Source organism: Papaver somniferum, chromosome 9 (genome assembly GCF_003573695.1).
Source record: "Papaver somniferum cultivar HN1 chromosome 9, ASM357369v1, whole genome shotgun sequence".
In the NCBI taxonomy this organism is placed as follows: Eukaryota; Viridiplantae; Streptophyta; class Magnoliopsida; order Ranunculales; family Papaveraceae; genus Papaver; species Papaver somniferum.
The window spans coordinates 137,301,450-137,318,378 of NC_039366.1; the positions used below are offsets into that span (position 1 = coordinate 137,301,450).

The 16,929-nt window shown below is 36.7% G+C and overlaps 2 protein-coding genes and 1 long non-coding RNA gene across 4 annotated transcripts; 2 read left to right on the forward strand and 1 right to left on the reverse strand.

Annotated features, from left to right (window-relative positions):
- Positions 1–509: 509 nt before the first annotated feature.
- Positions 510–3,135, forward strand: LOC113308252. Its single transcript, XR_003339609.1, has 2 exons — positions 510–650; positions 2,883–3,135. It is a non-coding gene; the product is annotated as an uncharacterized LOC113308252 (long non-coding RNA).
- Positions 3,136–5,657: 2,522 nt separating this feature from the next.
- LOC113314289 (lipid droplet-associated hydrolase) lies at positions 5,658–15,551 on the forward strand. 2 transcript variants are annotated; one of them, XM_026563077.1, is made up of 13 exons: positions 5,658–5,906; positions 6,009–6,082; positions 6,208–6,279; positions 6,407–6,435; positions 6,760–6,810; positions 7,565–7,615; positions 13,315–13,374; positions 13,516–13,598; positions 14,028–14,175; positions 14,297–14,347; positions 14,727–14,831; positions 14,924–15,065; positions 15,176–15,551. In XM_026563077.1, the coding sequence occupies exons 1-13, from the start codon at positions 5,839–5,841 to the stop codon at positions 15,202–15,204; spliced, it is 963 nt and encodes a 320-aa protein (XP_026418862.1). In that variant the 5' UTR covers positions 5,658–5,838; the 3' UTR covers positions 15,205–15,551. The 2 variants fall into 2 exon arrangements, with proteins under 2 accessions (XP_026418862.1, XP_026418863.1); XM_026563078.1 differs by lacking the exon at positions 6,760–6,810.
- Positions 8,553–10,525, reverse strand: LOC113314290. The gene is made up of 2 exons (XM_026563079.1): positions 9,207–10,525; positions 8,553–8,852 (listed from the first exon to the last, which is right to left on the reverse strand). Exons 1-2 carry the CDS (start codon positions 9,632–9,634, stop codon positions 8,711–8,713), a joined length of 570 nt encoding a protein of 189 aa, XP_026418864.1. The 5' UTR covers positions 9,635–10,525; the 3' UTR covers positions 8,553–8,710.
- Positions 15,552–16,929: the final 1,378 nt, after the last annotated feature.

Below are 16,929 nucleotides of genomic sequence, written 5' to 3' on the forward strand. Positions count from 1 at the left end.
ACTAAGTTTACTCACAATTGTTCTCTTTTCCCTTCGGTCAGGTTTTGTCCCTTTGGGATTTCCAGACAAGGTTTTAACGAGGCAATTAGCTTAGACACAATGTCATCAGGGGGAGTGTTATAAACATGTAATTATGTTAAGAATATCTAGGGTGAATCTCGTTTATTACTGGGATGCCCTTGTGTCTTGCCTTATAAATAGAGGCTCTAATGTTCGTCTATTATACATAGGGTTGTGCAGAAAAACCAAAACCGCGGTTTTCACCAGCAGCCGTCCGAAAAATTACGGGTGAAAACCAATCCGCAAGAGTCTATGGATCGGAAACGGTTGAGTTTTCAAATCCACAAGGTTTAGCGGTTTGGTTGCGGTTGGTTTTGTAAATCCGCGGATTAAACCGCACCGTAGGGTAGTAAGGGTATTTAATAGAGTTACTAGGGATAATATTGGAAGTATGGGTTTTATATATAAACTTCTTTATCCTACAGAAATTCAGAAACCTAAATTGATGAACCATCATGTCTCTCTTCCCTGATTCCTACTGGAAACGATAATTGAAGTTGGATTTTTGCAAGATTTCTCCTGCGAGAGTTGATTCATCTTCTCCTTCTGCCAATTTCACCGTTAATCAAACCAGAAATATCAAGAAATCGGTAAGGTTTTTCTTCTTAAGTCATGCTGAAATCAATTAGGTTTTTCTTCTTACATTTTTTTTTCTTTTCTGAATGAATTGGTTAGATTCTTCTGTGAATTAAGTCTAATCAGGTAAACCCTAATCGTAAACTCTCCGTTTTTTGATTTTCTTGTACCTTTATGTTCGCATATCTAAGTTGTTTGAAAAGATCGTTAACATAATTGCTTCTTAATATTAAATCATGGTAGAATAACAACATTTTAGCGGTTCTAAGAGATGGTAAACTTGTCACATGTTTGGATTACTTTGGATCTTCTAAAGAAAGTTTGTGGGTGTAGTAAAAACTAAAAAGGCATATTTAATCAGAAAATGGGATCTCAAAGTGAACCAACAACAAAAACATCACCAAATTGCTGTTGAAATCTATGAGAAAAAATCATTGTTTAGAAGAGTATTAAAGACCAGTCACCAACTGATCTTCTTAGCATATAATTTTCTCTTGGGGGTCTTTTCAGTTTTATCTTGTGTTATTGTGTGTTGTTTACTTTAGGTTTGGTGTCTGTGCATTGGTTATTAGTCAAGTCCTTTTGTATATTGATTGTTGCGGTTGGGTGTTCAATTTCTGTAAAGATTGTTCAAATGAAAGACAAATTAAAGAATTGCAACAACACATTTCACTCAAAGCAAGAAGAAAAGATCCATTCTTTGATTAGTGCGTCCATCTCTCAATTGCTTCTACCGCATCTCTGAGTGCATGTTCCCTTCAGTACATGACTGATTGAGAGGGACACTTTGGTGTTGTGCATAAATGCATGTGAAAACCCCTCCAAGAAACTTCATATTATGAGTATTATAAAACTTCAGTCTGTACAATGAAGATATCTACTGACTTACTCCGGGATTTGCACAATGAAGATTTCTAGTGGCTAACTTCTTAATAAAAAATCATGGTAAAGTAGTAGCATCTTAGCAGTATTTGTTTCTTAGAGATGGGGAACTTTTCTTTGGTTGTTCTTTATTGTTTGATTTCATTTTTAAAAATATTTGTGTTTATTTTCGATGAAATGGTGATAGTAACATAATATGTAAAACATCATTTTATTTCATTTATCTGTCTAATTAGGAGCAGTTTGGCAGCTTAAGTTGTTGTTTCAATGATGTTTTCTTGATTCAACCTAACCTTCAACAACAGATTATCACATGTGTTATGTGTACTGCTAGTCACTAGTGTATGTATAAAGCAAACATTTTTGTTTGTGTATCTTCGCTTAGTATCTTTGTTACTGTTTATATGTCACCTCTATCATTGCATTTCCTCCTTCTTAGAAAGATACCATGTACCGTGTTATGAGAATATTTTTTGCTTTTTTATATTTGAATTTTTTTACTTGATAGGCAATTGGTCTCTAAGTACTGATGTTAAGACCCTATGCAATAAATATAACAACATGTGACAAACCAATAACCTGTTATGTAATAAGGCTTCCTGTGAAGCTGTCAAGGATAATTAGATAGTAAGATTAATTGAACAGTAGGGCATAATGTGGGACTTAAGTCCTGATAGACAATTTCCTAACCATCATCTCTTTTGGGATAAACGGCTAAACTGGGATTGGGTCAGTGTGTATACAACCAACGGTTACCTTGAGTCCTTGAGTGAAAAAGTGATTTCAGACGAATTTTAACTGCCAACATAAAGTGGTCTCATATTTTTGGCTTAGATGATGTAATCTATTTTTCTTTCTTTTCAAGTTGTACTATCATCCTTTTATTTGTGTCGTGCACATGCTTGATTTACATTTTATAATAGATACCCCTTATTACAAAATAAATATTTCTTTCTGAACAGGTTCATCCAAAATAAATAATGTAATGTCCACTTAATTCAGCCAAAACTTATTATGTAATGTGCCTGTAATTGAAGTGTTAACATGAGCTGCAGTTCTATTATTTTCGCATTTCGAATTTGACTTCAATTTCGTCAGTGTACTAATGAATGTTCTACCGATAACTTGTTGGAAGAAGATACAACAATTTAGTTAGCATTATCAATTTGTTCAGTTCGAACACCAGGAACTAGTATCTTTCTTTCTTTTCCCACTTGCTCCTCTTTTGCTCATCTTATTTGGTTGTGTTGTGATTTATCTGTTGCAACGAATTGAAAGTTCAACCGTGTTTAAGCAAAATCGTCACCTTTCATTTTGTTTCTCTTGTTTTGTTGATCACCTGGTAACTCCTCCTCATTTTACAGATGCGAAAGAAATCTTGAAGGAAATTCCTGACATGTGTATTATGGATTGAATGAACTAATACTCAAATCCAAGGACTCTTTTTTGGCGGCAGAAGTTCCATTGGCTTGGCACCAGACTTGTTGTTGCATTTGATAGTTTATCTTTCGTTGTTGCAAGAATTAGTACTTTTTTGTTTTCGTAGAAAAAAACACAATATTCTTTTGTGTAACTGTTTTTTTTTGCGTTAAAATTGTAGTTTCTGAACTTAGAATATTTTTCTTCCCTGACGAAATCCGCGGTTAATCCGCATCCGGTCTGTATCATCCGCTGATCCGCGGATGTGAAATCCGCGGGTGATTTGACCGGACACGGTTTGATTTTCCAAATCCGCAGTTTTGACGGATTGGTTGTGGTTGACCCCTAATCCACAACCGTCTGTCCGTTGCACACCTTATACATATCTAATGAGAATTCAGGCCCTAATGGCATTTTGTTTATTTTTTCCGTCTTCAGGCGATGCTCCCGAAACCATAAAGCCGTGGTGGGCATAGGGGTGAACATTTTATCCGTAATCCGCGGATTTAACCAGGACCAACCATTCTTTTGCAGATGGATTCCCGGACCGTTCGTTAATGGGTTGGATGCGGATGTAATTTTTTAATTCCAACAGATTACGGGTCGGGCCCAGATGCAATCTTGAAAATCCGTTGGACATCCATATCCATTAAATTAAATGCATTTATATAGTTCTAGAAAATACCTATGAATCATTTAGGAATTTTTAAGTTGTTTGATTGGGATGTTGTACATGACATTTTTATATATATATAAGATATGTATATTTATAAGGAGTTACTTGTGTTAGCTTTATTTTCTTTAGTATAAATTTTAACTAAAACAAATCCATTGGATTATCTGCATCCAATCCGTCCATTCGTGCATCCATTGGATGCAAATATGTTGGATCTGGATTGGATGTGGATGCCAAATTTAGAATCCGTAGTGCATTAGATTGGATGCAGATGAGATGAAAACCGGTCCACACCGGTCCATGCTCACCCCTAGGTGCGCAACCATTTTTCTTTGAAACAAGTACGAATCGGAAGATGATCACAAATAGCAAAGCCCATATACTACCACAACAGGCTTGAAAGTTAAATCTACAAGTCTTATAAAAGTATAAAACTAGAACGATATTTTAGGGACTATGGTTTTTTTTTGAGGGGACCATGGTTTTATTAGGCCACCTTCCCTATAGTAATAAGGAGTGTCCTAAAATGTTGAAATGACTAACCTACCCTTAACCTAATTTAATTTAAAACCAACCTAATAACCACCTATATATAACCACCACCTCCTCCCACCACCACCGCCCACCACCACCACCTCCGATTATCACCACCACCAACCATCGATTACCACCACCACCTCCTCCCACCACCACCGCCACCGCCTATTTAAGAAATGTAACAACATCAATGCAATCACAATTAAGTTCGGTTACATAATAATTTTATCGAGTATAAAAGACGCCAGCCGCAACCTGATTCTGCCATGAGACCACTCCGGAGGTATTTTCCAACAAACCCTTCACTTTAAGTTGATTTTGATTGCTTCAATCGAATAGAAATCATCAAAATAGGGTTTTAATAGGAGTTACAAAGCCTTGTTCGGTTAGGCCGATTTTCCAAAAAACCCTAGTATACTAACCGAACTTCTTGAAAATGAAGAATACGAAGAACAATTCGGTTCTATTGGATTTAAAACTAAGTCACCGAACTCTCTGTTCGGTTGTTTCGCAAAAAAATTTAAAACTACAAAGTAACCGAACTCCACCCTTAGAACCGAAAAAAAAATCCAGTCTAACCGAACTGTGTTGTTGTGGCCACTATGTTGAGTTCCAAAATAACCAAACTTAGCCAATAGAGTTCGGTTTGTTCGCAAAAACTTTTAAAACTACAAAATAACCGAACTTGGCCAATAAACGCTGGAACTTCACTTTTTTTTTGTTAAGTTCGGTAACTTCACAATTTTATCGCAGAAACCGAACTCAGAGCTCGGTTGGTTAGTTGTTAGGTTCAAGTTTGCGAAAAAATCGAATTTTGTAAACTTATATACTCTTATATTACGTAAAGTTCGGTTATATCAAAAGTGCATGCAGTTTGCGAACCAACCGAACATAACGCTGTAACTCCTAAAAATTCTATTATTTGAGAGTTCGGTAACCTGCGTGTTTGGAGCAAGTAACCGAACTACACTTTCAGATGAGTTTGGTTACTTGTTCATCTCACGGGGCAACCGAACTACAGCTTCAGATGAGTTCGGCTACTTGTTCTTCATATAAAGTAACCGAACTGTTCAAAATCCAGTTCAAATCCGGATCATTTTGAAGATTAACAAATATTTTAGGAGAGGATGGAGATGAAGAATCAGATGAGTTTTCATCATTTGAATACTCAAACTTAGTGAATTGGAAAAAAAAATTATTTTCCATGTTTTTCTCCTTCATCTTCTCTAACTCTACTCTCTCAATAATTCTACTCAACTAATAATAAACCCATCTTTTAATTTAATCTCACTAACTGTTTTTAACTAAATCATTCACTAATCATAACTTAAAACTAATTAAGAGGATAGATTAGGTATTAAATAAATAACTAGATATGGGGTGACCTAAAATAACTTCTAATGCCTTTACCCAAAATAAAATCATGGTACCAAAAAAAAACCATCGTCCCCAAAAAAATCGTTCTAAAACTAAATCACTGATATGGATGGGCCCAATCTTCAATCTTCACTTGTTTCATAACTAGCAAATCGGCTAGTTAAATGTACCGATCAGCGAAAGAAGTAGAATGCTCCGCCTTGTTCATTTCTCTAATTCTCTTCTTCCCAGACTCGCACCCTCTTCCCCCTTCGTTCATCAGTTCCTGGGATAAAGCGTAATTACTTAGTGAAGTGTTCAAATACTGAGAGATGGTTGGAGAATATCTACTTTCAAAAGAGAGAAAACAAGCTTCTCTTCGTCTCTGCAATGTCTCTAGGTAGTTATAATTGACTCTCTTGATTTTGTCTTTTTTTTTTTTTTTCGTCCCGTTGTTTAAATTGGACACGATGGTTGACATTAGATTGTTTATTTTCATTAGTTTTATGACGGAATTGCTAGAATTAAGCGCTGAAAACCCTTCATTGCATGTTGTAATCATCCCAGGAAATCCAGGTACTATTCGAAATTCTTGAAATCGAATCTTTCCAACTTGATTTAGTGCCAGTTAATAAGCTTTAATATTTTTATATTTCTAGGAGATATTGAGAACTAATTGTTAGGTTTTGTTATCATTACAGGTGTGGTTCAGTTCTATAAACATTTTGTTGAAGGTGTGTATGAGATGCTTGATGGATGTGCTTCAGTAACAGGCAAGTAATTTTTTTTAACTTATGTGTTTTTTATTCTGGGTACTTTGGATTTCGTTTGTTTGCTTTGTCAATTGTGGAAGTTTTTGAATACTAATGTGAAAGTTGTGGTTTTGCTTATAAACTTCAGCAATTGGCCACATTTCACAAACTAAAAAGGTACCTTCATGTCTTCCTTGATGAATGTGCTTTGGTTTTTGATTCATCAATGTTACACATATAGATGCAAAGAAATTTATGTACATATGAGATGTTAAATAAAATGATCTAGTTGGAGTTATGTTGTCGAACTGCAATCTTGGTTTTGCTGTTTTGCTTGGGAGGTTATAGGTCTTCAGCTTTGCATCACCAATGTTAAACAGATATTGAATCCCACACTGTTTGTTTTTTATGTTAATTACATGAAATTGCAACTTTGATTTTTGTTTGCACCTAGGAAATGAGACGTGCAACTTGTTAATGAAACTTTTTAATCGTTTGTAGAACTGGGATTCGAACAGGTTATTTTCGTTGCAAGACCAAATTGATCATAAGGTATAGCACTGTGTTAATTAAAATATAGCTTTCTAGATCTTTTTGGTTGTATTGTTTGTTGTTAAAGGGACCGTTTCTACATACAGGCACTTTTTGTTATATTTTGATCATAAGCAAACCAAAACAGAATAAGTAAGCCTGTGACATATTTTGGATAGTGCTGACTTGCACATATCAGTGTTCAAACCATCAATAATAAAACTAGGCGGATAAGAGGAGTCATTACAGGCTGCCTTTGCATTAGCTTTGAGGGCCAATGCAAGAGCTGCCCGAATTACCCTTTTAGTTACATAAACAAAATTAAGGACTTGCATGGTCTGATAGTTCAAAAATAAGAATGTTTAAAGTCTTCTCACAAAGTCTTGGCCCGCCAAGCCAATTTGTTCTGTTCTCCTTGAATTTACATATACATGCACTTTCGGCCTTTTCTTGTTGCTTCTTTCTCTCGGAGGTCTCTCCATTTGGAGATATAACTAAATTAGTCTCACTTTTTTATTACAAAGTCAACAGAAAATTGTCTTGCATTGATACGCCATACATTCTCTATTTTTGAATTATAAAAATATTTTTCTATTCCAATCTTAAGAAAAATCTTAACGTATATATTTTGAGAAACTATTTTTCGTAGGACTTCAGATCGACAGTTGTTGTTTTGTTCCTGCCAAATAATGCCCTTTCATTTTTCCAACTTTCAGTTGAACTTCCCACTTTGTATATATAAATAATAGGCCTAATTTGATTTTTGGTGTTGCAGGTGGCCTTTATTAATCAAGAGATTCAGAATACTGAAATTCCTATTTTCCTGGTAGGAACTCTTCCTTCTGCTGAAACAGTTAAATTTTTTATTATTATCTATACGTGAATAATCTCCGCCTATGTAGTCTCTTCTAGATAGCCTTGTCTCTTCGTCTGTAAACCTGAATTGGCGGGGTAACAACCTGGGTTGAGGAGCAACAGTTTCCATAGGTACTGAACCAGGAAGATCAAACCAAAGCTGATCTTCACAATATATTATATGCCCCCTTGAAGATAAGCCGCTGAATACTCGGAGAAGTAGGCTTGATCTTCACAAAAAGTGACATCCATAGATACACGGATCTTTCCCATAAGAGGGTGACAACACCTATAGCCTTTATGTGTAGTTGAATATCCCAAGAAAACACACTTGAAAGCTCTTGGATCCAATTTACTTCTATCTTGTTTATGGACATGCACATAGCAAACACATCCAGAGACATTTTTAGGTGCAAGGCCATGAGGTTGACGTGAAATACCAGAAGAAAGAACATCAACAGGTGTTTGAAAATTCAGAACCCTAGAAGGCATCTTGTTAATCAGTTGTGTTGCAGTAAGGACAACATCACCCCAAAATCTTTTTGGCTCATCCATTTGGAACAAAAAGACCTAGAGATTTCTAATGGGTGACGATTTTTTCGCTCAGCAACTCCATTTTGCTGAGGGGTATCAGTACAAGAGGTTTGGCGGACAATTCCATGTTCCAAGAAGTAAGAAGAAAGACATTGCTTCATATACTCACCACCCCTATTAGATCTTAACACCTGAATTTTTTCTATCAAACTGGGTAAGAACAAACTTATGAAAGTTCTTGAAGATGTCATGAACATCACTCTTATCTTTCAATAAATAAATCCAAAAGACTCGAGATAATCATCAATAAAGGTGACAAACCAACGAAAACCACGAACAATATTGACACGGGAAGGACCCCAGACATCACTGTGTACAATAGCAAAAGGAGATAGACTTCTATTCATGCTTAAAGGATAAGGAACACTGTGATGTTTAGCTAATTTACATGCTTCACAATGAAATTTAGATATAGCAAGTTCTGAAAACAACTTAGGAAACAACATTTACATATACTCAAAAGAAGGATGTCCTAATCGTTTATGTCATAGTCCGACTTGTTCCTCAGAATTAGATCCACTTGTTGATTTGTAGGCTCTTGTGCTGCTCTCTTGTTCCATCTCTTGCAACTCAAGGTAGTAAAGGCCTCCTCTTTCCTTACCATGACTAATGGCCTTCCCTTTGCAAAGATCATGAAAAAGGCGATGTGTGTCAAAGAAGGTAACACAACACTTCAATATTATAGTTATCTGACCGATGGGGATGAGATTGCAAGAGAGATTCGGGACATGTAACACCGTAGAGAGGGACACGAAGCTAGTTATTAGACTATTTCCTTCACCAAAAATAGTAGTTGAAGACCCATCGACAGTTAAGATAGACGGTTTACTAAGATTGGGATTGTAAGTGGAAAACATATTAGACTTGGTAGACATGTGATCGGTTACTCTACATAACTATCAACAATCCAAGAATCTACGGTTGTTCACATGAAGGTCTAGCTGCATTACTAAATGTATTTTTGTTACCTGATTGAGCCATGGAAGTAGAACCAACAAAATTCTCCTTGGAAGACAGCATTTGAGCATACTCCGTTATCATTTGCTCCATTTGGGATTGAGATGGTTGAGAAGATGGTTGGAAGAAATGCCGGTTGATGTAGATGGAAACTCCTCATCAGTTGTGTGTATGCTCTTAGACCACCATTGCGACCTCCTCTTCTTCCTCCACGTCTGCCATTAGAGAAACCCTTTCTCCTATTATCATTCTTCCATTGTGGGGGCCCATCGAGCTTGAAGCATGTCTCCTTGGTATGTCTTCTCTTGTTGCAATAGTCACAGTATAAAGAGTCTTTCTCGTCAGGCTTGCGGATGTTTTCTAATGCGACTGTTGGAATATGAATGGAGGTGGCAACAACCTTCAACGTTGAACTTTCTTGAGCTACTGGAGATGCCATAGCAACCCTGCGAAGTTCTTCAAACCTCACAATTCCATAAACTCCCCGAAGTGTAGCAATGGATCCTCCCTATATCTGAATTCTAATAGGTTAAAAGAAGAGTCTAGACCAACAAGGAACTCAATGACTCGACCACTTTCAATTCTCTTCTGCAGCTTGATAGTGTCAGCAACACACTCCATGTCACACGGCTGGAGGAAATCTAGTTTCTTGCCACAAAGCTTGAAGAGCATAATAATAGACTGATAGGGGTATATTATTCTATCGTGTCTCTATAACTCTACCGATTCAAATCATAGAGTTGTGTAACATCACCACTCACCACATAAATCTGAGCTACTGCATCCCACTATTTTTTTTTACAGTGGTTAGGCGCATAAAACTGCTCCTCAAATCAGGAGATATAAAGTCTAGCAACCAACTCATTAATATGGCATTTTCTTCCACCCAAGTCTCATATGTGGGGTCTGAGTTTGCCGGACATAGCTTGTTTCCTGTCAAATATCCAATCTTTCCCTTAACGGTGATGTAAAGCTTCATCCAGTGAGACCAAACAAGATAGTTGGAATCATCCAACTTACAAGATGTCATCTTGACATTCATACTATCAGTATGAGAAAAGTCTAAAGATGCTGAACTCCTAGAGTTAGATAAACTACTATTTTCAGAAGTACTTGTCATAGATCTATTTTTAACTCAACAAACAAAGATAAACTTTAAGGAAAAACCAACTTACAAACAGCCACATGTTCTTCAAGAACAGCCGTTTGTAGTTTCTTTTAAACAGCTTCAGGATCTAACTTCAAGATCTTAATCACCAACCGAAGCAGTAATAGATCAAGCTAAAGAAGGAACTAAGATGGGTTTCCACTTCTTTCTCTTTCTTGAGCTTTGATACCATGTGGGAATCAAGAGAGAGTGAATGGAAGAGTGCAAACCATTCAGAAGTAAGCCCTCTCTTTTATAGATAAAATTTGTACAGTTACAACTATACCCTTCAAGGATGAAAATATCTAACACGGTTCACTAATCATCGTACACTATTCCTATCCTGTATAACTGAATGTACACAGATTATACTTATGCACAACTTTTGAGCACATACACTATTTATGTAACCTGACCATGAGACTAATATTTCAACAGAAAGGTCATATTGCGGGTCCTTGGAAAAAGGAAAGTTCCCGCAAAGTACATTACCCTCATCAAAGATATGTAAGATGACGTTCTGACCAATGTCAGAGCGTGCGATAGCAAAACTAATGACTTCCCTATTAGGATAGGATTACACCAAGGGTCAGCTCTGAGCCCTTACATTTTCACCCTAGCGATGGACGAAGTTACAGGGGAATATAAGGGGGATCCCTTGGTGCATGCTCTTTGCTGACGATGTAGTGATAACGATGAGAGTAGGATAGGGGTCGATAGACACCTGGAGATATGGAGACGAACCTTAGAATCCAAGGGCTTTAGATTTATGGTGGGTTTGGTTGCAGAATTCATAATTTCCAGGAATTTGTAATCCCGTGTAAATCCCCATATATGTTTGGTAACTCGGTTGAGATTCCTAGGATTCATAAATTTTCTTGTGTTAAAATCCATGTATTGTTTGTTATTGCCCTAAGAATCTTAAAATAGTATATATATGCGATTTGGAGATAAAAAAAAAGGGTCCATAAATCCCCTCATAAGTTTCCTAGCAAATCTTAGGGAGAGGGGTCGGACTCCATATGGAGGATTTGTTGGAAAAGTGAATCCCGTCGGAAACCTAATTCCAGGGATTTGGGCAACCAAATGTAGCGAGGAAAACGTAATTCCACCAAATCCCCTGGACCCAAAAATCCCTCTTTAAAATTCTACATCCAAACCTACCATTAGTAACAAACCTTAGAATCCAAGGGCTTTGGATTTAGTAGGACTAACAGTGAGTATGTGAGGTGCGAATGCAGCGATACTAAAACAGAGGATAGAGATGCCACTTTGGCCGGATAAGTAGTGCCTAAGAAGGATACCTTTTGATATTTAGGGTCGATGATGCAGAATGATGGCGAGATTGATGAGGAAGTTAGCCATAGAATTTGAGCGAGATGGATGAAATGGCGACAAGCAGCCGGCATCACCTGTGTGACAAAAAAGTCCCACTAAAACTTAAAGGCTAGCTTTATAGGACGACAATGAGGCCTACGATGTTGTGTAGGGCGGAATATTAGGCTACTGAAAGACAATATATTTAGAAGATAAGTGTAGCAGAGATGTGTATGCTTCGGTGGAGTTGTGAACATACTAGACTGGAACGAATTAGAAACGATGATATATGCGAAAAACTTGAGTGGCGCCAATTGAGGAGAAGTATATTCTATACTCGTTGGACATCTCCAACGAGAACCCCCGCAAGCACCAGTGCGCACTGGTATCATAAGATGTGTCGTAAACACAAAAAGAGGCAGAGGTCGACCAAAACGGATATGGGAGGAAGCGGTGAAAAGAGACTTGAAGGAGTGGAATCTGTCCAAAGACTTAGCGATCCAGGTACCAAAACCATGACCTAGGGAGTCGGATTAAGAGTTGTTTAGGGGTAGGGGTAACATTCATGGCATAGGACTCTGTATAGCAACCCGGGATCAAAGACTTAAGGCTTGGAACTTTGCCCCTAGGATTTATTAGTATAGTTAATGTCGGGATTAGACTAGCTTTGTTGGTAGCATTATTTCTTTTTTAATATTACTGTATTCTTCTGTTTAAGGTTTGGGTAACTTCAACATGGATTTCATTTCTAGCCTACCCCAACTTCTTTGGGACCGAAGGCTTTGTTGTTGTTGTTGTTGTTATACGTGAATAGTATTTATTTGTGTCATAGACATTTTACTGATTCTAAGCCATCATACAGTTACAATGATATGAAATCCTTTTATTTGGTCTTTTTGACAATTCTGATTCTCTGAAATTAGGAATATAGTATCCTAATTAGGTGTGGTAGTGCTTTGCTAAAGCAAAAATATATGCAACTTTAGAATTATCAGAATAGAAATAGTTTCTATGTTCACTGTAGGTGATGCTGCTGCTACATGAATTATAAGTCTCCTCCTAGCTAAGGAAAATACTTAAGTTGGACGAAAAGGTAATATACTCCCTCTGTCCCTATTATGAAGGTGGAGTTTAGAAATTGTGTATTCTCATTAGATAGGCGGAGTTCCAACTCCAATGTTGTTTTTTCCACAAACACTCTTATTTTATTTATGATGCATGGGTATCATACAATTTACTTAAATATTTGATGGGGATTAGATAAGGGTAAATTAGGAAAGTAAGAAGAAATTTATGAAAACTAGAGGTTTTCTTGTTCTAAGAGAATACACCTTCTCCGCCTTTATAATAGGGACAGAGGTAGTATTAGGTTATAAATGATACATGCATCAGTTAAACTTGAATCTCCTATCTTTCAAAGGTGGTGCTTTAGTTGTTGAATGAAAAACTGATGCTGTAGATGAATAAATACATCTGTTTTACTTGTCGTATCGCTTCAATTCACAAGAAAACTTTGCCAGCAATTTAAGTTTATTCTAAATATTTTAAGTTCTGGTAGTTTGAGCTCTGGGATTTTAATGGTAGAAAACGATAAATTTATATTCTTTCCTTGGTGGAGTTCTTATTGGTAGTTAACTATCATTATCTTGCTGCAGGTGGGGCATTCTATTGGTTCGCATATGTCTCTGGAGGTTTTTAGGAGTCTACCAGAACGGGTAACTAATGCCTTTCTTACAGTTTCATATAAAACTATGCTGTTGTTCTTTTCCCCTATATTCTGCAGAAGGTAATGAATGTCCTGTTCAGCTGTCTTTCATTAGCTTAGAGCGTTCATTTTTAATTTTTTTCATGTTCAGGTGAAATATTGTGTAGGACTATACCCGTTCTTGAGTTCAAACAAGGAATCTGTTGCGCAGAAAGTAATTGAAAAGATCTCAATGTAAATTCTCTTTCTTATGAGAAATATCACCTCTAGTTGCTTTGGCTGTTGCTTTACTTTTTGTGTGCTTAGCTAAAGGTCCTATCTAAGATTATGAGGATCTCTCCATTTTGATCAATTGAGGCAACCTGCGGAAAGACTAACTTAGCAAGTGCCCAAAAAAGTTCACTTGAATCCTTCTAGAATTGGCAAGTTAGTTTGACTCGAGAAATTGCTTGGTGTGATGCCAGAAATTATTTGGCAAAAGACAATTGAAGAAAATGTCTCTCTTCGTATGGAACTATCTGTGTCTATTTTGTACTTCAGTTAGTTCGGCAAGTTATTTATCACTCTTATGAAGGGGTCCATCTCAAAAATAAGTGCAGAAATGTATTTTTTTAATGGTTATACTTTTCACTCGCTGTGCTTATTGATGCATTGAGGTTTCAGGTCCTCAATTCTATGTTCGGCGATTAGTTGTATTGTATCAGCACTGGGCTTACTTCCAAGACGCCTCACCAGGTTTCTCGTGAAAAGATCTGTTGGGAAGTCATGGTCTACTGCATCAGTTGAGGCTCTTTGTGGTCACCTGCTGCAGGTGAGCGTCTCTCGTAAGGGTATCACTTTCTTAAGTTGGCTAATGGATTGGAAATGCTAGGTAAGGGTATCACTGTATTAGAAAGGAAACTTATAGTATTTTGTTGATCTAAACTCTACAGTACCACACAATGCGGAATATCCTCTTTCTGGCAAAGACAGAGTTCGAGAAGGTATAATCATACTCAAATTTCAATTTGCAATCAGTGAGTTGAAAATTGAAACGGAGCAAGAGTACTTTGCTCACAAAACCAGAATACCCGTTTTCACCTAGCTTGTTATGTTTTCAACATAAAAAAAAGTCTTTAGTCGATTAAGCTGGCGTTACTGTTTGGTGTCTTCTGTCGTATGGAGTACCTCCTATGAGTTCAAAATTTTCTTCGATCTTTCTGTAATATGTACCGCGCTCTCCTCTAATTTGTTGAATGATTACAATTTTTGGTCACAGTTAGGTTTCTCAGCAGGTTTATGTGTCAATAATAAGAAAATCAACATAATATCAAACCCATAACTAACTGTAAACTTTGTGCTGACTTTTGCCCTTCTTACTAGTTTGCCCAAGAGCCAGATTGGATATTTATGAAGGAAAAGCAGGATCAAATTTCCTTTTTATTTGGGATCGATGATCACTGGGGCCCACTGACAATGTTTGAAGAGGTAACTAAGAACGAATTTATCGAACTCAACATGTCATTATCTTTGAAGAGAAAGTAAATGTGTTTGTTTTCTTTTTTTGGTGTGCATTGCAGATTTCCAAGAAGGTCCCAAATGTAGCTTTATCAATCGAGAAAGAGGGGCATACACATTCATTTAGTTGCACCGAGGCAGGCTCAGTGTGGCTTGCTGACCATGTAGTAAGCGTGATTAAGCATCAATTACAAGTTAAAGCTGGTATGTCTGAATTTTTAAGAGTCCAAGGCTTGACTATGACCCTTCTGCATCCACATGAACTTCTGTTGGTTATAAACCAATTTATGTTATTTCAATTTTCTGGTGTGCAGACAGAGTCAAAGATACAATGGTTGGATGAGAATAGCTATTAAATTGGAAACTTTCCACATTGGACTAACAGTCTTCAGCTGATCTGAAGCACACTTTGCAGAACACCCACCAGGTTAAGGATATTTATGTTAATGGATCTTTTCTGTACAAAATCCATGATTAGATCTCAATATACAAAGATTACTGTTGAACAATTACCAAGGAAAAAAAAGATTACTGTTAAAACACAGATTATGTTTCTTTCATGTTCCAAATATTTGACCAGACACTTCCTTTTCATGGTTGTATTAGTGGTCAGTAGTCAAAGGTCAAACACGTAAAATATTTATTTCTTTTAGCACAGCAGCACAGGTGATTATTTCTTTATGTTCCAGATATTTATTTCTCCACCGGCCAAACTGTGAAAACTATTACTCACATTCAAAACCAGCTTGAAGCAAATCCTCAAGGGGATATGAACGAAACTCCAGGTACAGTTAGGGATGATTCCCAAGTTCTGACACCACGCGCATTATACTTTATATTTTCTTTAAGTTCCTTTAAAATTTTGAAAACCCAAACTGTGCCAGCCACAACTGCTTGGAAATTCTGTAATGCACGCTGAACACTGCAAATCGTGATTTCCGCTACACAACTTGCACTAAACAAAAGAAAAAATCCTCTTCAGAGTTTTCATAATTTAATCGAGTTCATGTGTGTGCTTTAAAATAATTTAGTTCATCTGCAGTGGAATGATCAGATAGGACCTTATCGATCGTACATTAGGGTTAATATTTATATATCTAATCGAGATTTTGATAATGGCTTTTGATTTATGCCTTCTTCAAGAGGCATAACCCTAGTGTTTGACCACGTACTTTCCTAGTACACTCTGGTTTAATTTCTTTCTAAATCATGATTAGTCAACTAATGTAGTATCTCTACTGTCGTAATACAGTATCTCTACTGTCATAATACAAACTTTCCACATGCGGGGCGGCCACCCCTACAACGCACACCATAACAAAAGTAGTTCATGTGAGCGAAATTCTTTTCAAGGCGCGTACTCATTAATCCCTCTTGGTTATATTCTAGTTAGTCATCATAATTATCATCATCATCACCATAATCATGATAATCACAGTTCTCCTAATCATCTTAGTCGTAATCATTATGAACGAATTTAAATGAGTAAACGAGATTATCACATTAATGATGATAGGTACAACCTTTGGGCACATGACTCGAGCCTGTTACGCAACTTCATAAGTAGTAGTTCATACTTCCACGTTATTCTCCCTCGGTTATGTGGCTGAATAATTAATTGGTGTACGTGATTACGATTCTTACGCTGAAAACACTAAAATTTGGAAAAGAAAATTAAATTGATCGGCCTGAAATAGTTCCAAAATGAAATTAGACACGTTTCTTTGACCTAATTAAATTACAAAAACAAACTGCATATTCATTCAGCTAATCTGCACCTAACTTGGTTAAAACTTAGTATTCATCAAGTAGATTTCATAACCGTATTCTGTTAGATTTAGATGAACCCTGATTCTAACTTCACATTTGGTATTAATTGTAGGTGATAATATAATGCATCTACCAAAGTATTAATGTACGCAAGCTGAAAGCTCTACACACCGGAAATCATAGCAGATAAAGAGTAATCATCATTTGAAGGTAATGAACCAAAATTATTATCTTCATTAATCATGTTCTCACAGACCCATCTGTTGCCCTTCATCTTCATGTGGGTCGCTGGGTATAA

Coding starts and splice junctions, on each gene's coding strand:
- LOC113314289 (XM_026563077.1), top strand. CDS start 5,839: ATGGTTGGAGAATATCTACTTTCAAAAGAGAGAAAACAAGCTTCTCTT. Junction 6,436..6,759: donor ACATTTCACAAACTAAAAAG/GTACCTTCATGT, acceptor AATCGTTTGTAG/AACTGGGATTCGAACAGGTT. Junction 14,348..14,726: donor CAAAGACAGAGTTCGAGAAG/GTATAATCATAC, acceptor CCTTCTTACTAG/TTTGCCCAAGAGCCAGATTG.
- LOC113314290 (XM_026563079.1), bottom strand. CDS start 9,634: ATGGCATCTCCAGTAGCTCAAGAAAGTTCAACGTTGAAGGTTGTTGCC. Junction 8,853..9,206: donor TACTTCCATGGCTCAATCAG/GTAACAAAAATA, acceptor TGCAAAGGGAAG/GCCATTAGTCATGGTAAGGA.